This window comes from Bidens hawaiensis, unplaced genomic scaffold, assembly GCF_021521415.1.
Source record: "Bidens hawaiensis isolate Kalapana, Puna unplaced genomic scaffold, B.hawaiensis_p1.1 tig00008086_1, whole genome shotgun sequence".
In the NCBI taxonomy this organism is placed as follows: domain Eukaryota; kingdom Viridiplantae; phylum Streptophyta; class Magnoliopsida; order Asterales; family Asteraceae; genus Bidens; species Bidens hawaiensis.
Window position 1 is genome coordinate 352,124 of NW_027491572.1, and position 21,573 is coordinate 373,696.

The following is a 21,573-nucleotide window of genomic DNA, read 5'->3' on the forward strand; positions in this document are numbered from 1 at the left end:
AGGAAAATCAAAATATGGCTATTGTATTTTATAAGAAATCAATATTAAGTGGGTATATAAATATCACTTGTGTGGTTTGCCTACATGTATTATGTATATGTATTAGAAATTTATAAGAATAGGGGGTATTGGGTAAGAAACCCTGAATTTAATGGATCGGGGTCTACCTAAGTTAATGGATCGGAGTCTGTGGCTGAAATGAAAACTGGGCCACGGTAGGCTCAAGACCTTTGTGGACTATGGTTGAGTGGCACAGAGGCTGTGGGCAAAAGCTTGGCCCACTCAGACTTGTAAGAGTCAAAAGTAGAGGTGCAAAATCGGGTATGGAATCAGGTTCAGGTATGACCGGGTATTGGAAAATCAGGTATTGCCAATACCCGGGTCCCGGGTCCAGGTATTGTCTCTAAAAATATACCCTATGTATCGGGTTCGGGTCGGGTATAGAACCGGGTATTCTAAAACCGGGTATTTAAATACCCTATTTCCAGGTATTGAAAAAACCTCATTTTTGGGTTTTTCAGGGTATTTTTCGAGTATAGATTGGATTTTTCAAGGGAGTTGCACTTTTTAGGGGTACTTATTAGGTATTTTTCGGGTATAGATCGGGTATTTGAAAAATCCGGTTTCGAGTATTGGAAATACCCGGCTCCGGTTTTCGGATATTACCAGGTACAAATCGGGTCCGGTTCAGGTACGGGTTTTGGTACTGAAATGCATACTCTATCCGTACCCTACTGGGACGGCTCGGGTACGGGTTCGAGTATTAAAAACCCGGGTATAAGAAAAACCGGTTCTGGGTTTTTTTTTTCAGGTCCGGTTCCGGGTTCAAGTTTTTTGTGCACCTCTGGTCAAAAGAATTGTGTGGAGGTGGAAAATCCCATTTTGAAATCCAACTCGATATTAGAAACCCTTTTGAAACCGAACCTAACCCCAAGTTTTGGGATCGGTTAAGATATTTTTTTTGTCCGGATTTAACTCACATTTTCTTCGGAACATTCAACATTTTCGTCCTAAACATCTTTATAACTTTGGATCGAACCTTTAGGAACATTTTTCTCGTAAAACACGAATTATTGAGGTCGCCGGAGTCCTAAAACCATCGTTGAAATCGGTTGGTCGTGCTTAGGTAGTGGTGGTTGGTTGGTGGCGAGTCAATTGGCGGTGGCAATGCTCAGATAGTGTTTTACGACAAAAAAATATAAGTTTTCGGCTAAAAGTGTTTTTCCGGTGACTTGCAATTAACATGTTAGGATTCTGTTAGTCGCCGACTGTTGGGAACATATACATTTAAAAAAGAGACTGTCAGCAAATAATTCGTTAGTTAAAACCAACAGTAATCAAAAAAAGATAATTAGGATTAATAAAATCAATATTATATCTTTTAAATTTGTATCCCATTACTCTTCTTCTTTGACTTCTAGCTCCTCGCGTTTAAAAAGATACACATAAAAATAAAAAAAAAATCAACAAAATTATATATTGATGTAAAAAACAAAATTATATATTATTGTTGACTATTATATTAAATATTAAATTATTAATACAAGTGGGCGAAACATCCCAATCCACTTTTACGTTGGGAAATTCGTGTAAAACAATCTTACTTATTTTGTTAACGTTTCCTCTTAAAGAATTTAATAAATAAATATAAAATAGTCAAGTAAAAAAATAATTTAAAAAAGTATGATATAAGAACTTTACGTGACGGTGAAGTACGGTCATGAGATCGGGGTTTGGTAAGGGTGACATCGAGTGATTTTCGCCGATCACATCTATATAGAACATGTGTGTTTTGTACAACGAAAATATCATCATGTCACTGTCATGTGACGAAGGACATTAACTAACCAACTAAAAAACAAGTGTTAGTAGAGGGTTAAGTTAATGAATGTATTAAAAGAAAAAAAAGCGACTGGTTGAAACAGGGGTGGACCTAACATCTTTGTGCCCTCTTGGGCGTGAATGAAGGCGAGAGAAAAAAAAAGGGGGGGGGGGGAGTGGCGCCATGCATGCATTGTTTACAAACCAATTTTGTCTTGAGATGGTAAATAGGTGGCGCTCCTATAACTCACAATGTGTATCAATATTGATAACTTAATAAGATCGTTGTTCTTCTACAATAGATAAAAACATATTTTCATACAGTTAAAATGGTATAGCAAAAGTTAGTATATTATTTATTTTCTATTATATCACGCATTTAATAACTTTTACGTATAAACAAAGAGAAAATGACTTATGCAGTTAAGTGTATGGAAAATGTACATCAAAGATAAAACAAAGGACTAAAAATATTAAAATAATTAAAAAGACTACATTTTTGTCACGTGATACATTGCATCATTATGAAAATCAGGCCCGACCCAAGGGAAGGGCGAGGAGGGTGACCGACTCAGGCTCACTCTTCCGAGAGGCCCATAATTATTAAAAAAATAAAATTTATATTTTATATATAATTTTATTTTAACACAAAAGATTGAAAAATGATTCTTTGTTTGAATTGAAAGTGTTTTATACTATGGAAACAAATGTCAAGTGTTCAATTCCCGCAATTAGTGTTTAATTTTTATAGAGAAAAACTTTCATTTATGTTTTATATGAGTCATTTTAGTAACATGTTTATCATTATTTGTTTCTTTTGAGCTTTTAAAAGACAACCTTATTAGTAAAATTGTCAAATTATCTATTACATAATTGAGAACGCAATTTTTGGGGCCTTTTTTTTACTCGTCACAGGCCTCAAAATTTTAAGGAATTCTCATAGACGATCCTAATAAAAGTAACAGCACACTAGTAAAAAGTTGACGTGGTTATAATATTTATATATCGCATGGCTTTAATCAAGCACAAATAGAGATATAAGACACTGCTATGATAAAACATGACCATAAGAAAAAAATCCGGCGCCCAGTCTCGTCACCGTTGCCATCCTTGATGCCCACTTACACTACAATAGCACATGGCCATAATCCCTTTGATTTATTTGATAATCCACAAGCATAGACGGATTCATGAATTATCGTTATCGTGGAGGGTTGCATAGAATTTTGAGTAAAAAAAAGGGGTTGGCTCAAAGAGGATAGGGCCAACCGCATCATTCTTGAGCTTGGGATTTTTTAGGCAAGCACTTGAACTAAAATAAGAAAATCGGGCATTCACTAAACTATGAATATGTGTTAGCCGCCAATGAAGTGTTGAACACTTGAACTGCAATAAAAAAAAATTTGGTCTTTTAGCATGGAGTTTTGTAGGGTGGACAGGGGACACTTGAACTAAAATAAAAGAATTAGACTTTTAACTACACTATGAATATGGGCTAGATGTCAGTAAACAGTGGGAATTAAAGCTACTCTTGAAAAATTCAGTTAAAACGAATCTTATTTGCTTAAAAATCTAAAGAAGTAATAGCTGACTTATCCACTTTGTATCAAAATTTAAATTTAAACATCTTTTTTTTTTCCGAAAAGTATACTTTTATAAACAACCGACAAGAACGCTGAACAAGCACCCTCCACAAGCCAGGGGACTGCCAGACTCAAGTAACAACACAACTACATGAAATAAAATTACATCAATTTGACCAAATGATTTGGTCCTTGTATGATCTATGGTTATACCAAAGAAATCCTAACGATTTAATCTCCCCAATTATCGATTCGATCTTGATCTCCTTATTTTCAAAAAGTTTTTCATTCCTTGCCTTACAAATGCTCCAACAAGCCATTAACACAATCCCGTAAAACACCTCATTCTCCTTATCCCGAAGCCCCACCGACTTGAACAACTCCAAGAAATCTCTAACCGAAAAACCAAAGATAGGCGAGACCTTACACCAACGAGTAGCATGATCCCACACCACCGTGGCCACCAGAGCCGGCCCATGGGTGTGGCTGGGTGGTCGACGACCACAAGCCCGACACCACGCTAGACCCGAAAAATTTTATCTGAAAAAAATTATATGTATTTTTATTAAAAACAATATGTATATTTAATTTCTAAGCACAATTACATAACCACTTGCTTGGTCTAGTGACAAATGGGTATTACTTATAATGAAGAGGTTGTTGGTTCTACCCCCACTTAAGACATGCTTAATCTTTCTTTTTATACAAAAGTTTTTTACATAACCCCAATTTTAACCAAGTAAACCCATATACAAATTAGACTGTTTAAACCCAACAAAATACTTCTTTTACTTAAGGCCCAAAAAAATTTTCACCTTTGCCCAAAAGTTTTTTTGCTTTCTCGGAGCCGGCCCTGGCGGCCACCATACAACCTGTCGTTATATGGTCAATTGTGTCTAGCCCAAACTCAAAAGGAGGACATAAACTCCTCACACCCTGGATTTTTTTCTGTTTAAGGTCTACCAAGTTGCGACTCGGTTCAGTTCCGCCATCCAAGTATTGATATTATATTTATCTGGGACCTACTTACACCATTTTATAACGTAATTATTGTTAAAATCTTTGTCTTTCACTAAAAGCTTCTTAACCGAATTAACCGTGAAATTTCCTGACTTATCTCCAAGCCACTCCCACGAGTCTACGCCCTCCGACTGGACAACAACAATCATAAGTTGAAAACACCGCTCCCATTAATTTTCATTACTCAACCCAACCAATTAATTAATTTTGGAAAATATATAATTAATGACAAAATATTTTTGTGCATCCCGGCTAACTGCCTAGCTCATGTAGTTGTCACAAGACTCACAACTCACAAGTGTGTAGTACGACTCACAACTCACAAGTGTGTAGTACTTGTTTGATCTATGGTTATACTAAAGAATTGTGGATTAAATAATCACCTTAAATACACCTAGTGACTGCTAATCCAAAGTAAACATATAAAATATGTTTCAAACTAGTAATCTCCGCGCATTAAAATATTTAAAGAGTAATAAATATAATGCCTTAAAATATGTATAAATAAAAGACAGAATTACAAAAATTGTCCTTTATCTTTCACCCAAATTTCACTCGTTGTCCATCATCTTCAAAATTGATTCTTTTTATCCTTTACGTTTCAAAATCCTTCAGTGTTTATCCTTTTCGCCTAACCTGGTTAGATTATCTCGTTAAGTCATGTCAGCTGCTACTCACGTGAGGGCAATAAGGTCTTTTCAGCTATACTTCAAATTTCCCCCTATATATACCCACCCTAACCCTCTGACCAGATCAATAATCCATCTTCTTCATCCTCGCTATTCGATAACTTAGGGTTCAGCCACAAAAAGACCTATCATCAACTCCGAAGATTATGACCTCGATGATCTATTCGGTAATGTTGCGTCTTTCGCTACAATTTGTAACCCTAGGTACGATTAACCGTTGATTAACTTAATTTTTTTTTGCAGGCTTATATCCTAGTTATTTCAGTTTGTGCTTGCATACTGGTGGTAGGTTAACAACACCTCCAAACCGTGCCTATGTTGGAGGTAAGGTAACGTTTGTGGACTTGATAGACATAGACAAGTTTTCAATTCATGAGCTTGATCTGATGTTGGAAATGTTAGGCTACAATGGGACAATGCCAATGTACTACCAGTTCTTGCATCCTGAAAAGAACTTAGACAATGGCCTTGAACACCTAAGTAGTGACAAAGATTGTTTGGAGTTAGCTAGACATGTGGAAGAGCATAAGCTCATCCATGTTTATACCACTCATGGTGTTAAAAACATAAAGGAATTGTTTACCTCACCAACTAAGTCTAAGTCCATCACTATTGAAGAGATTGATGAACCTGGACCATTTGCTATTGTGCCTTTAAAGTTAAATGAAGATGTTGGGCAATCTAGTGGGGCTGGGCTGGATGCTAGGCAATCTAGTGTGGGGTGGACATGATGTTGAGCAATCTAGTGGGGCTGACAATGAGGACATCGATGTTGGTCATTTTAGTGGGTTTGGAAATGACAATCAGGATATAGATATTGGTCATTCTAGTGGGTTTGGGAATTATCAAGAGGATGTAGACATTAGTGAGCAAAGTAGGCTTAGGAACGAGAAATAGGATATACAGGAGAATAGGGATGACAATGAGGATGATGATGATACGTATATTGTGGATGAGGAGAATAACATGACAGACCCTGAAGTGGACATGATGATGATACATATATTGTGGATGTAGAATGAATATTGATACAGATGTTGAAGATGGGGATGATTTAGAACAACTAGACTTTGGTGAGGATGTAATAGACAATGACAAGTTTCTTAGTGGGTCAGAATCAGATGAGAATGAGATCGGCAATAGGAAAAACATTCTTCATAGTATAAGAAGTTCGAATGAAAACATCTCAAACTTTTATCTTGGCTGGGTATTTGGAAGAAAAGAAGAGGCTAAGAAGTTGATTAGACAACATGCAGTTGAAAGCAGAAGGTTAATTAAAATTAAACAAAATGATCACATAAGAGTAAGGGCAGTTTGCACTGGTTCTAAGCCAGACTTTGAGGTTGATGACTGTGGGGTGCATGTTGCTAGCCAACAGAAATCAAATACAAAAAACACAAAGGCAAAGGAGCTGAAAAGGAAAAAAGGAAAAAAGTAAAGGGGCTAATGGGAACAAAAAGAGAAAGGGGAATGGGCTAGTGGGAACAAGAGCCGAACTAAATGATAGTGGTAGGGGCAAAAGGACAAATTCACATGCTTATCAATGTCCATGGGTCTTGTTTCTTTCCAAGGTAAAAGATTCTCAAAGTTGGGTTGTTAGGACATTAAATACCAACCACACATGCATTCAATCAAGGAATATATATGCTTACACATCTACTTTTCTATCTAAACAGATGTTAGAACAGATTGAAGAAAACCCTAACATCCCTGTTAAAGCAGTTCAAAATCAATTTAGAAGGAAGTATGGTGTTAGTGTTCATAAGATGAAAGCATACAGGGCCAAGATGAAAGCAAAGAAAAAAGTTGAAGGGGACTACAAGCAACAGTATTCTTTGCTTAGGGATTATACTGCTGAGTTGGTTGATAAAAATCTAGGTAGCACTGTTAAGATTGAGGTTGAAGTACCATCATCTCATGAAGCTACAACCAGACAGTTCAAAAGGATATATGTTTGTTTGGCTGCTTTAAAACAGGGGTTTAAAGCATTAGACAGGAATTTTATTGGTCTAGATGGTGATTTATGAAAGACATCTTTCCAGGTCAGATGCTTACTGCAGTGGGTCTTGATAGCAACAATGGAATCTACCCTGTTTGCTATGCAATTGTGGAGTCAGAAAGTTTTAGCTCATGGACTTGGTTCTTAGAGCTTATGGCAAAAGATCTGGAAATAGGAAGCAATTCAAGGTTTACTTTCATGAGTGACATGCAAAAAGTAAGGAATTAAAGGTTCACTTGCTATTTGTCATTATGTTCTTTGTTAACCTTTTTTTATGTTGAACAGGGGATTCTTTAAGCCATTCAAACTTTGTTTCCTTGTGCTGAGCACAGATACTGTCTTAGGCACATCCATGAGAATATGAAGCTTGCAGGATATAGAGGTGTGCTGTACAAAAACATGTTATACAAATATGCTACCTCAACAACCAAACCTGAGTTTCTTACTGCAATGAATGAGTTAAAGGAGTTCAACAAGGAAGCACACTTGTGGTTGTCAAAAATAGCACCTCAATCCTGGTCCAGGTCACACTACTCTGGTTAGTTTTTAAAGACTTTAGCAATAATTTGTATGCTTGTGATAACTTAGGAGACTGTCTGCTTATTATCTTGTGTAATCCTTTAACATGATTGGCAATTTCTGATGTAATGATTAACAACATGTGTGAGGTATACAATAGCAAGATTATGGAAGCCAGGGACAGACCCATCATATCTGCACTTGAGTATGTTAGGGAGTATTTAATGATTGTGACCGTGTTTGGGATTATTAATAAATATGAAGGCCTGCTTACACCTAGGGCCACACAACTATTTGAAGCAATCCAGAAACAAGCAAATCATTACAGTATGTAGTGGAATGGAGGGGATCTATATGAGGTGAGTGGAAAACCTACTGATCCACGTGTTGTCAATTTGGCAATGAGGACTTGTAGTTGCAGGGGCTGAGAAATTATAGGTATGTTGATTATATTTGGTTTGAATTAATTGTATCAAGTTACCTTGTTTATATGAAGACTTGTAATTGGTACAGGTATGCCCTGCAGACATGCTGTGGTTGCACTTTGGTTCATGGCTGCTAATGGAGGAAGGGTGGGCGCATTAGAAAATTGGGTTCACCCGGTGCACACAATGGATAGGTGGAAGTTGGTTTATTCCTTTAAAGTAAATCCAATAAATGGGATGACTTTGTAGACAAAATGTGAGGCTCCTATAACCATTGTAGCACCCAAGCATCATACCATGGCAGGCAGACCCAAGAAGGCAAGAAAGAGGCCAGTTGTGGAAAAGGATGATATACCAGCAACTGGCAAATTGATAAGGAAGAACACTTTTGGAGCATGTAGCAGGTGTGGGAGCATTGGCCATAATGTGAGGACTTGCACAGGCCCACTAAAAAAGAAGGAAAAGAAGGCAGCTTAATGAGATCCTGCTTCATTAAATCTTCATTTGGTTATGTTGCTTTAGTAATGTCTTTTGGTTATGTGCTTTGAACCCTCTAATGATTTTGTCCCTTTTGAACTTTGTGGGAGCACTTGACTTTATTAGGTATTGTAACTGGTTATGGTTATGTATTGTGAACAACTTATGTTATGTGAATTATGAAGTTTATGTTGATTTGGTTATGTTTGAGGTTGTGTTAAACACTTTGATCGACTTGATTAAGTTTGACATGAATAATTTTGACTTTTAAGTTTGTGTATTGCAATTGTGCACTAGAGACAAATGGTTGTGTAACAAAGTAGTTAAACACTTTGACTTGATTAAGTTTGACATGAATAATTTTGACTTTTGAGTTTGTGTATTGCAATTGTGCACCAGAGTATGCCAAATGGTTGTGTAACACAGTATGAGTGTCAGGTACAAACTTGTGCATTGTAGCACTTTCATTAAACTACAAACTGTACATCATGTTGCTTGGAGATACAAAAGAGTTACAAAAGACGTGCACTTTGCACCTAAAACCAACCTAAACCAACCCCAAAAGATGATAACATCCGAAAGACAACTTAAACCAACCCCAAATCCAAAATACTACCTATCAAAAGCCAAACCCACAACATTACTTGTCCGCACCTTGAACCAAAAGAAGATACAAAATAAACCCTATCCAGCTAACAATCAGGAACTTCTTCATCTTCTTTGCGTCGGATTCACTTGCTTTCAGTTTCTCGACAAGCCTTTCATATTCACAACTTCAAGGTTGTCCTTCACCCTAAGCAAGCCCGGAATGATGTTAGCACATCTTTGACACTTACGATCGTACCAACCAACGAAACCACATCTTGAATTCTGGATTTTCACATTAAAACAAGATTTTAGACAAAGAATGTAAAAAACGCTAATTATCGTCAATTACCTGGCCAGGACACGAATAGAAACGCCGACCAGGATTCCTGTTGGTCCATGATGTGAGGATGATCGCCGTTTTCCCACAATTGCAGAGAACCATGGTCGGAACGTTTCTGGATTGCAGAGAACCTAAAGATTGTTGAAGGTGAGTAAATGATTGGTCAGGGGGTTAGGGTGGGTATATATTGGGGGAAATTTAAAGGATAGCTGAAAAGACCTTATTGCCCTCACATGAGTAGCAGCTGACATCACTTAACGAGAAAATCTAATCAGGTTAGGCGAAAAGGACAAACACTGAAGGATTTTGAAACGTAAAGGACAAAAAGGATCAATTTTGAAGATGATGGACAACGAGTGAAATTTGGATGAAAGATAAAAGACAATTTCTGTAATTCTGTCTAAATAGAAACCAAGGTGTATAAATCAATCTACTCATAGAATATAAAATACAGTAGTAATAAATGTCATTATGATTAATATAAAAAAGCAACCTTGTTTCATTAGTTATATTACTTATACTTATTACGTGTTTGGATCAAATTCAAACGAATTTTATCGTATGAACATACATAGTGCAAAAAAGGACGCGATGGCATTTTTGTAGTTAGAGTACTCTTAATAGAGTAATTATGCTACAACCAAATACAAGTTAAGTATTAGTAATCCTTGTGATATTTGTAAACTGCAACGCAAGTATTATTATTATTATTATTATTATTATTATTATTATTCTATTTACATTTTGTTGTATCGTAACAATAATTACTCTATTTTTGTTGTAGCTTTATTATTCTATTTAGAGTAATTATGAATTTGCAACCGCACAACCTTTTCTTTTCACTTCATACGATTTATATATTAAATCTTATGTGTACTCGATCTGATCTCTCTTCTAAATTTCTTTTAAGAAAAACATAACTATGCTTTATATAATTATATAATGATATATTTAGTGTTTAGTAACATGTAAAACGATTTTTAAGTAGTTTTTAAATTTCCTTAAACATAACTATATTTTATATAATGATATATTTACTGTTTAGTAACGTGTAAAACAACTTTTAAGCAGTGTGATAGACTGAGTGTGATATTTAACCATTAACTAAAACTTTAAAAAACTAAAACTTTTTAAAGTCAAAATATATTAAAACATCAAACACCAATAAATCAATAATAACAAAGAGTAGACTAATGGTGTGACACACCAATATAAGGTGGTTGAGATTGAGGTAACGTTTCAACCATTTCCTAAAATATAAAATTCATGAAACAAAACAAAACTCATGCACATGATCATCTGTAGCTAATACATACATACACACACATATATATATATATAACCATAATAACAGAAGTGAAAGAAGCAAGTAATCCACAACAATGGCAGCTAGAAGAATCTCTGGCGTTATATCCCGTTCACTTTCGTCTACAATTGTTTCTGCTGGTTAAAACTCTTTGTTAATTCATTATTAATATCATGGTTTTAAGTTTGCAGTCCAAGTGTTTGATGAAATGCCTCAGAGAGAAGATTAGTTTGTATACGTTGTCGTTTTCGATGGTTTTAAATTATAATGTGTGGTCACATGTTGATAATGAAAGTTACAGGATGATTGATTGCTGACTTGTACATTGATGAGTTTGAAAAAAGATAAAAAAATTTATTGGTTTCTTGATGGGTTTGAAGAAAGATACAAACTTTTATTGGTTTCTTGATGATTTGTTTATGAGTTTGAAAGAATATGCATATTTTTATTGGTTTCTTGTTAATCTGTTGATGGGCTTGAAAGAAGATGAATATTTTTATTGGTTTCTTGATGATTTGTTGATGGGTTTGAAAGAAGATGCATATTTTTATTGGTTTCTTGATAATTTGTTGATGAGTTTGAAAATAAAATATAAATTTTTACTGGTTTCTTGTTAATTTATTGTTGGGCTTGAAAAAAGATACAAACTTTTATTGGTTTCTTGATGATTTGTTGATGGATTTGAAAAAAAGATGCATATTTTTATTGGTTTCTTGTTAGTTTGTTGATGGATTTGAAAAAAGATACAAACTTTTATTGGTGGGAACTATTTTGTTTTTTTGACTATGATTGTTTCCTAATTAAAAGGTTAAAAGTAGCTCTTTTAGTAACAGAATCTAGAATTTTGAATTTGGGATCATGCTTTTTTGTGTTGACTAATGACTATTTCCTAATTAATTGTTTTTTATTTTTTACAGGAAACAGGTTTAATTTGGGAAGAGAAGTTGGAAGATTCAGTACTGCTGCTGCACTTGAGGAACCGATCACTCCACCGGTTCGGATTAACTACACTCAGCTTCTAATTGATGGGAAATTTGTTGATTCAGCATCTGGTAAAACTTGATTTTCTTAGTTAATAATCTTGATAAAAAAAATTAATTTTTTTGTTTATTTATTTCAGGAAAGACATTTCCAACCTTGGATCCTCGTACAGGGGAAGTGATAGCCAATGTAGCTGAAGGTGATGCAGAGGATATCAACCGTGCGGTTTCTGCTGCTCGCACGGCGTTTGATGAAGGCCTGTGGCCTAAAATGACTGCTTATGTAAATAACATTTCACAATCTTGTTTTAGATTCTTTTAAGACTTAAAGTTGTAAGGTATTAATTTTATGTAACTTTCTTTCCAACTGTTGCAGGAGAGATCGCGTATATTATTAAGATTTGCTGATCTGATAGATAAGCACAATGATGACCTGGCAGCACTCGAGACATGGAACAACGGTAAGCCATATGAACAGGCTGCCAAAATCGAAGTACCATCTGTTTCACGACTATTTCGTTATTATGCTGGTAAGTAATCATTATACTGTTGACTAAATTGTATAATTTGTCATGCATAAGTTACATATTAGGTATTGTGAACTTGCAGGTTGGGCGGACAAGATCCACGGGCTAACGGTTCCTGCAGACGGGCCTTACCATCTGCAAACATTGCATGAGCCAATTGGGGTTGCGGGCCAGATCATTCCTTGGAACTTTCCTCTTATTATGTTTGCTTGGAAAGTCGGGCCCGCCCTTGCTACCGGCAATACTATTGTTTTGAAATCAGCTGAACAAACTCCATTAACCGCTATTTATGCTGCAAAATTGCTCCATGAGGTAATTAATACAAAATCCGTTTATTGACTTCAGGGTTAGATTTACTCATTATTACATATATGTTTTGTGGGTAGGCTGGTCTTCCTCCTGGTGTTCTTAATATAGTTTCGGGCTACGGGCCGACTGCTGGCGCAGCTCTTGCTAGTCATATGGATGTGGATAAGGTAAATAGTTAATATCTAATTCTCTTATTATTATACTTGATAGAATCTAATTTAGTAGTGGATTTGATGATTTAATGTTTAATTTTGCAGATAGCTTTTACAGGATCAACTGCAACTGGCAAAATTGTGCAAGAGTTGGCTGCAAAAAGCAATCTTAAACCTGTGACTTTAGAGCTCGGTGGGAAATCGCCTTTTATCGTGTGTGAAGATGCTAACATTGATAGAGCTGTAGAACAAGCACACTTTGCTCTCTTCTTCAATCAAGTGCGCATTTTATGTTTTACACTTTCACATATATTTGTGTTTTTTTTTTGCTCGCAAAATTTGTAAAACGCACACTAATTTAAAGTAATTGGACAACTCTAGGGTCAATGTTGTGCTGCGGGCTCTCGTACATTCGTTCATGAGCGTGTTTATGATGAGTTTTTGGAGAAAGCAAAAGCACGGGCTCAAAGACGAACCGTTGGTGATCCTTTCCGAAAGGGCATTGAACAAGGCCCTCAGGTACATGATCTACACGGGCTCGGGTCAACACACGTTTGACCTCTATTTATTTTTAAATTATATATGATTATGAACTTTGTAAAAAATTTCAGATCGACTCCGAGCAATTTGAGAAAATCCTACGGTACATAAAATCCGGAATTGAAAGCGATGCCACACTCGAATGTGGAGGTGACAAAATCGGGTCCAAAGGTTACTATATCCAACCGACAGTTTTCTCAAATGTTAAGGTACTAACAAACTATGGTTATCCATTTTATGGTCAAAATGTTAATATTGTTGTTGTTATTATTATTATTATTTAAACAGGATGATATGTTGATAGCTCAAGATGAGATATTCGGTCCTGTACAAACCATCTTGAAATTCAAGTAAATCCCACATAATCAATTAATCATCATAACATGTTATAACATTGCTAACAAACTCCAAGATTAATTATTTAATCTCATGATTTTGATGACAGGGAGATTGATGAAGTGATAAAACGGGCTAACACGACAAGATATGGACTTGCAGCTGGTGTTTTCACCAAAAACATTGATACTGCAAATAGGTTGACCCGTGGATTGAGGGCTGGGACCGTTTGGGTGAACTGTTATGATGTGTTTGATGCTGCAATCCCTTTTGGAGGGTATAAAATGAGTGGGATTGGAAGGGAAAAGGGTATATATGGTCTTCATAATTATTTACAGGTGAAGGCTGTTGTTACCGCGTTGAAAGATCCGGCTTGGTTGTAATTTGACCTGGTACTACATGTTATATTGGTACTTCTGGTATGTAGCCAGAACAAGAATAATGCAATTTCGACACGTCTTTATCTAAAGTCTTGGTGGATTTTCTTGTTTGATTGAAATGGGTTGGTTTCGCACTTCCGTTTTCTACTCTTTTAGTACTACTTTCATCAACTTAAAGGGTGTCTTGCCATGCGTTTTGACGATGATTATGTGATTCACAATAATCAGAACCAAGTGATCAATTGTAATAAAACAAGTATGAAATTAGGGTCGTTTAAAAAACTTGTAGCTCACATAAAACTGCTTTAGATTGGTTCGTTTGTAAACTAACCGAGCCGAACTCAATCCAAGGTAAGTTCACGTGTTTAAGTTAAACTTAAGTTTTAATATTTGTAAGTCACAACCCAACTCCTTTTGTAACAGGTACATATAATATGAACTTGTTAAGCGGACGTGCGTTTGGTGTGATTGATCCCCAACTATTAAGGATCGTCCATGGGTCTTACTGCTCGTCGCCGCTCGCCATTTTAGGGTCTTATACGAGACATTTGGTTATCACCTTTACATGTACATACGCTATTTTGTTGTATCTTGGGAGGCAATTACCCGATCGCTTAGCCCCGTTTATATTTGGTGCAAGAGCGCTTGATAGCTATGACACACTCTTTCAAGGGTGGGTGCTTCTAGGCAAACCTCTTGGCTGTCTCTGCACCCCTACCTCCTTTATCACCGAGTGGTCATTTAGGGGCCTTAGCTAGTGATCCGGGCTGTTTCCCTGCGACACGCTTGCCTTGAAACAATTTGTATCTATTATGCGCATGAGTAAGAAACATGAATGTAAATGCATAAATAGATGCAAATATTAATCTGTGAACAAAATTCAGCAAAGGGTTTTTTTTTTTTACTTTCTAATTCTAGACTCAAAATTTAATAACATATCATTATTATTATTATAATTTATAAGTACCAAGTGACCTATAATATATTCAACTTTTTTTCAAAGTTTTCTATATTCTTCTATAAATCATTTGTGGTTTCCGCATTGGGTTGCACATGTTTAGGATCTAATATTTTGAACATTTATTTGCCCAACTTGTTGATCATTAATCTTTTTTGCTCTTAGTGTTTTCTCTCCGTTTTGTTGCCTGAAACGCGATAAAATGGACGAGGAGGCTTTAAGAACCCTCGTTGGAATACTTGGTTCGTTTCGTCACTCTATTTTCAAAAACCTAGAGATTTCGATCATGTAATTAATTTTATGTTTATTTTGCGCGTCTATAGTACCATCATGCTTGAGATTTTTCAAATGTGGATAATTGATTTATAAAGAAAACTTATTGTTTGATGTGTGAAATTGTTTCAAGCTTTGATGGTTGTAGTTTGCCACCCAGTGAGTCACCGAGTCATTTATGACAAACTTGGAGTACCATTTCAAAAATCCTACTATAATACACTTGTTGTATAATACTTTGAATTCACAAAAAACTTTTAAATTTAGATTATAACTTTATGGTTCTTTTGTAGATTTTATAGTTATAACATTTTGTATAAATCCAAATACATTGTTATGTCTAATCTGTGTTTATCTATATTTCAATATAAATTTCCACTAGTTTTTCGTCTAACTTGTTTTATTTTGGACATGCAGGGAACATTATAGCGCTCATCCTCTTTCTATCGTCTGCGTAATTTCACTAATTTTTTTGTATTTTAGTTCAATTTCTTTGGTCATTGAGTTAGAGACCAAGAGTAATCAAAGAATCCACCAATTTAAGTTTTTATGATTCGAATTTCTTAAAAAAATTATATAAAAATTAAAACAGTACCATATATATTTGGATAATCCAATGGGCAATTTTTAACGAATTGACATACATGTCTAATATGAGACATGGTTTTACAATTAAATATGGGAGTGGAGTTGCAATGCCGGTCCCACTGATATCTCTACTCTTTTAATTATCTTACAATAAACATCTAGACGTTTATGAAGATTACGAAAACCGCAGGCCAACATTTATAAAGATCATGAAAGCTAAATCAGTTCAAGCTTTCAGGCCAGATCCATATGTTGCCACAATTCTAAATTGTGCAATGTGGATGTTCTATAGTCTTCCAACTGTACATCCAGATAGTCTTTTGCTTTTCACCATCAATTGTGCTGGATTCTCTATTGAAGTAGTCTTCATCATAATCTTCCTAGCCTATTCTACTTGGAGTGATCGCGTATGGTCCGGCCTCTATATCTTATACTAATGTGCTTTTTAATCATTTCGGTCTACACTAAAATGTTACGAAAATGCAGAAAAAGATCATTATTGTTCTGATTATCGAAGCCGTGTTCGTAGCTGTGGTTGTTGTAGTTACATTGATGTGCTTTCACACACATGCCTCAAGATCTATGATTGTTGGAATGATTTGCCTTGTCTTCAACACACTCATGTATGCCTCTCCATTGACAGTCATGGTAATTTACCTCTTTTTATAATTTATTGCTATTGTTTTATTAGGTTATAATATCATAATAAGGCAATAAGTTTTCTTATTTTCATGAGAAAAATAGTCAACCTAAGGTTAGATTATTAAAGTCACCCTATATGTAAAAAATACATCAAAGAGTCATAACTTTTATATTAAAGTTTTCTAAAATAACATGTTACTACAAGAAATTCAGGCAATAACGGGGACACAATTAGCAGCGACATGTTCATGAGCCAATGTTTCTAATTGTAGATCAAGTCTGGCCGTTGATTATCATTTTAGTCCAAGGGTTGGGGTTTTATAGGGAATAGCGGCGACAACTAAGGGTTGTCACCACTAAAGAGCCTATTCTTTGTCTATCTCGCTGAAAAATCTATACTTTGTCAATTTGATGAAACATCTCAAAAAAAAAAAATTATTATATTTCCTTATTTGACCAACTTGAAAAAACTAATTGAAAAAGAATCAAAAGTATTCGAATTTTGGACAAGTTCTCAAAGACTCTAAGAGCATTCACGTTTTACCTACCAAATTCTGTGTGTAAGGTTTTTATAATTTAGGGAGAGGTTTAGGGTGTTATGAGAGAAAGATAGAGAAAACGTAATGATTATTTTATATATTTGAAAAGTTCATGAAACACACTATAATTTTTTTTAATATATTTTTTAAAGTGGTTGTGAGTAGTGGAAAAAGAAAATATAATGACAAAAAAAAGTATAAAAAAATATTATTTAATTAAAAATGAAGAAAATTTAGTAATTTTTAATATAACTTTAGGTTTAGAGATAGAAAAATGAATGTGAATGCTCTAATACACATATTATTAAAGGGTCTATTATTAAATAACTTTTTAAGTTACGTACTTTACATTTCGAAGTACTTCCATATATTAAAACTAAGGAAGTTGTAATATGTTTTCATTACAATATTTAAGAAGCAAAGAACATATATTAATATTTTATTTTATTAAGTCCTTTTACTCTATATTAAGATTAATGAAATTGAAAACAGAAAATGGTGATAAAGACAAAAAGTGTTAAATACATGCCGCTTGCCTTATCAGTTGCTTCCTTTGCCTGTGGCATTGTATGGTCTCTTTATGCTCTCATGCCGTTTGATCCTTACTTATTCGTAAGTTGATCTTTTTGATAATGTTTTCAATACATAATAATATTATTTATTTATTTATGTTTGTTTGATTTTTCAACATTTTGTTGTATCATATTTAGGTTCCAAATGCTCTTGGAACATTATCAGCAATAGTTCAGCTAACATTGTATGCAACCTATTATGGTACCACCAATTGGGATGAGGATGACGGAAAAGGCGAGGTCCAAATGTCGTAAACATTAAACGCCTAAGCTTCGATCAAAGACGAATATTTTCTTAGTATGGCATGCCTAAGTGTTTGTGGATTTAAGTCATCAATACATGCATGCATGGGGTGGTACTGAGAGTTGTTGCAAGTGTTGTAACCATACAAGCTGGTGTACATGTATCTCTACATAGTGTTAGGAGGATTCTTTGAAACTATAGATCGACAAGTCGATTTCAAATACTATACAACAAATTTGAAATAAAGAATGTGTTATTTTTGTTACATAAACGGTGTTGGGATTCAAGTATATTCGTTTAAAAGTAACGCAACATAATAAAGACACGAGAACAATTCTTGATCATATCAAGAACTCCAACGGTTCTTGTTTAACATCTAGGAAAAACCCATATTTATTTTAGACTAAAGTTGTCAACTTTAAAAGTTGAAGGATTAAAATAATCTCAAAAACAAGTAATGGGAAAAATGAGATAAAGAAAAATTAAGCATTCTTATGTTAAGGAAATAAAAAAAAATCCCACATGAAAAGATGGAAGAAAATAGAAGCATTCCACATAGGTATAAATAAGGAAAAGATACTTTCATCCCACATGGAAACAAACAAAGAAATAGAAGCTCTTTATAAGAAAGCAAGTTTCCATATAAATGTTTTAATGTGGCTAACCACTCTCCATAGTCCTAGCGGAGGGTGCGAAGCACCCGACGCACACGGACTCGGGCGATGGGCGTAATGTGGCGTTTTGATGGCGCACTTGACACTGGACTGGAAATGAAAATATGAAAAGTTCATTCTTCGCGATACGCGAAGAATCAAGCCTCAACATCTTCGCGATACGCGAAGGACAAAAGACTTGGACCGACTTTGGAGCATCTTCGCGATATGCGAAGAAGCAAGACCAGACATATTCGCGATACGCGAAGTAGCATTTCTGCATGCGTGACACGTGGCGACACGTGGCAACCATACTGATGACTCAGCGAAGCCAGTGCACATTCGCGATACGCGAAGCAGCTTTGCGATACGCGAAGATGCACGATTTCAACTATAAATAGAGGGGTGTTCGGCACATTCCATCACACACCAACCACTTCACTTTTCACACGTTTTGCATCGTTTTGCGTGCCGACCTCGTGTAGCGTGCCAAGCTCCGAAGCTATGACGGTATAAGCTCTGTTACGCAATATAGAGTAGAAGTGCCGCTCGATCAATCATAAGCATTTAGCTCCAAATAACCGTGTGAGGTAGGGGTTCTGTTTAAATATTATTATATTATTATTATTATTATTATTATATAGCTTAGACCATAGTCGGGGGTATAGCCCGAACCTTGATTACTGATAAGCATAATATAACATTTCATAAGCAAGGGTTATAGTTAAATTATTGTTTCTTCACGATTAAGAAACGTAATCATTTACATGCAAAGGTTATAGTTAAATAGTATTTCTTACTGATTAAGAAATATACTATTCATACACGGGTTATAGACAAAGTAATGTTTCTTCTTGAAGAAGAAACCTGGTATAAATGTTTCTTCCTAAAGAAAAAACCTGATACATAATTAATAAATAAACAAAGGAACTAAAGGTTCACATGTTTTATACAAACAGATAATTTATCAAGGTTACAGCTATACAAAACAGACTACGAGGTCTGAAGCTAGATCATAGATCTAGATATTTATACAAATGTTACACTCGTACTATAGGTCCGAGATAACAGCCAATCAATCAATCTGAAAGCCGAAAACAGAAACAGGAATCAGTAACAGAAACTGATTTACATACAGGGGTCAGTACAGAAACTGATCAATATACATGAATCAGTGTCAGAAACTGATTACAATCATATAAGGTGAATACACCTTAAACTTTTACAACTCTTTTAGATTCTGAACTGTTTACATAGGATTTACGAATCCTTAAAACTTTGTGTTGCAATAATGAGAAACGGGCATACTCAAATTAAGAGTATACATGTGTCTGGATCCATACATACATGGTGACTCGGAGTTCCCCGAGGCCATGCATATCATCAAACATGCCTCTGGTAGTCTACAGGACTGATCAGAGAAATGATATTGTGTATATGATTAATTGTACATGTACTCAGGGTAATTATAACCCAATTGAGTTGGGTGCCTAATGAATATTGTCACAAAGGTATTATTATTGTTTACACACTGGTATTATTGAGTCAGCATCATTCACCGGTTGTGTGCTGACGTATTTTTCCCCCATATTTCAGGAAAAACTGTAAAGAATAGAACTGACAGGCAAGACTGATAGAAGATTGGAGACAAAGTCATTAGAGGTGATCTGATGGCTCAGATATTTTATTCAGAATATTATAAAGAATAATATTTTCAAAAGATATGTATTTAAATTATCAAACGAGTGTTAAACTCCCAAAATTTCAATATAATAATGTTTTTCCTGAAAAGACTTCCGCTGATATGATATTTTACAATATCCAAACGGGTATTCTAACCCGACATTTTATAAATGAATAATATATTTTAAAAGACTTCCGCTAATAACCCGCAACTCTGATATATTTTCAAAACAGATACCAACTAACGGGCGTCGCACCCAGGCCCTAAGTCGGGGTGTGACATCTTGACTATATCAAGAATAGTTCCTGGTGATGATGATGGTGGTGAAATTGTTGGTGATTCTGGACCATATTCACAAGTCGGTGAATATGAGATGACCTAAGTTGACAAGTTAATTAAGTTGGTTTAGTTTCATAATTTTATAGGATTATTATGGTAACTAGGATATAGCCCGTGTGATATATGAGTAGTTAAAAAAATACAACAAAAATGTTAAACTGAATAATATGTATAATAACATATATTATGAATTCATAAGATATAAATAATTTTCTAAAATACATAGATTAGTAAGAATAATTTGTATTTATATTAGAAAATAAAAATAAAAGGTTGTGAATCTTTACCAATTAAGAAAAAGAGAAGGTTACCATCAATTCATTTTAGTTGAGTTGGTAAGGCACAAACATTTTAAAAAGCAAGGTAATAAGTTCAATTCCCACCAACAACATATTTTTCATTTTATCATAAAGTGGAAATTGTAAAAATGAAAACTTGTACACTTGGCAGTCTATGTAGATGGTCTAGTTGAATGACATGTGGAAGGATTGTGTTGCTTTAATAATATAGGTAGATGTCTTGATTACTAAGTTAGGGTTAGATCTATAAATATAAGGCTTGAATAGTGGCTTTAGATGAGTGATATATAGAGAATTATTGTAACGAGTTTTGAGTATGTTTTTTCTTGCAATAATAAAGTATTTATCGATCCTATGTCTTGGAAAATCGACTAATGAAGTCTACGAGTCAATGAGTGTCACCTGTTGCTAGCTTGAATCATGCGAACTCCAAACCAAACAAGCTTCGGCGACCAGTATTCGAACCAAATTCATATCATATAAACATGTTATTATATCAAAATCGCATGATACTTGATAAACAAGTCACTTTTAGATCGTAAATAACAAAGACTTTACTATAGACCTCATTCTATATCAACGTGGTAGAACGGGATAACAACTTAGGAGTGTTCATCGAATCTCTTTTTGGGTTATTTGAGTTGGAAATTTTTTTAACTAGAATTCGGATCCAAATAAGTTCGAATTTCCTAACTATAATACTTGGTTTGACTATAAAGAAAGTATTTAAATTTGAGTATTCTTGTTGTTTAGGTCGCATTTGTAGCTTGCAAACACGTTACCTTTTAAAA

General features: G+C 34.8%; 2 protein-coding genes across 2 annotated transcripts; both read left to right on the plus strand.

The window, feature by feature from the left end:
• The first annotated feature begins 7,472 nt into the window (after window positions 1-7,472).
• Window positions 7,473-14,055, plus strand: LOC143636910 (benzaldehyde dehydrogenase, mitochondrial-like). Its single transcript, XM_077104391.1, has 13 exons — window positions 7,473-7,650; window positions 8,145-8,260; window positions 8,306-8,460; window positions 11,575-11,819; window positions 11,888-12,030; window positions 12,124-12,277; window positions 12,357-12,586; window positions 12,661-12,750; window positions 12,841-13,014; window positions 13,117-13,254; window positions 13,347-13,484; window positions 13,564-13,625; window positions 13,721-14,055. Exons 1-13 carry the CDS (start codon window positions 7,473-7,475, stop codon window positions 13,992-13,994), a joined length of 2,097 nt encoding a protein of 698 aa, XP_076960506.1. The 3' UTR covers window positions 13,995-14,055.
• A 1,096-nt stretch (window positions 14,056-15,151) lies between these two features.
• On the plus strand, window positions 15,152-17,945 carry LOC143636930 (bidirectional sugar transporter SWEET5-like). The gene is made up of 6 exons (XM_077104407.1): window positions 15,152-15,191; window positions 15,640-15,676; window positions 16,001-16,217; window positions 16,297-16,458; window positions 17,484-17,603; window positions 17,702-17,945. The coding sequence occupies exons 1-6, from the start codon at window positions 15,152-15,154 to the stop codon at window positions 17,816-17,818; spliced, it is 693 nt and encodes a 230-aa protein (XP_076960522.1). The 3' UTR covers window positions 17,819-17,945.
• The last annotated feature ends 3,628 nt before the right edge of the window (window positions 17,946-21,573 follow it).

Excerpts from the sequence above, each read along its gene's own strand:
- LOC143636910 (XM_077104391.1), top strand. The coding sequence starts at position 7,473 with ATGAAGCTTGCAGGATATAGAGGTGTGCTGTACAAAAACATGTTATAC. Across the intron at positions 11,820-11,887 it reads ATTTGTTGATTCAGCATCTG|GAAAGACATTTCCAACCTTG; the intron begins GTAAAACTTGAT and ends TATTTATTTCAG. Across the intron at positions 13,015-13,116 it reads TTGCTCTCTTCTTCAATCAA|GGTCAATGTTGTGCTGCGGG; the intron begins GTGCGCATTTTA and ends GGACAACTCTAG.
- LOC143636930 (XM_077104407.1), top strand. The coding sequence starts at position 15,152 with ATGGACGAGGAGGCTTTAAGAACCCTCGTTGGAATACTTG. Across the intron at positions 15,192-15,639 it reads AACCCTCGTTGGAATACTTG|GGAACATTATAGCGCTCATC; the intron begins GTTCGTTTCGTC and ends TTGGACATGCAG. Across the intron at positions 15,677-16,000 it reads ATCCTCTTTCTATCGTCTGC|GCCAACATTTATAAAGATCA; the intron begins GTAATTTCACTA and ends CGAAAACCGCAG.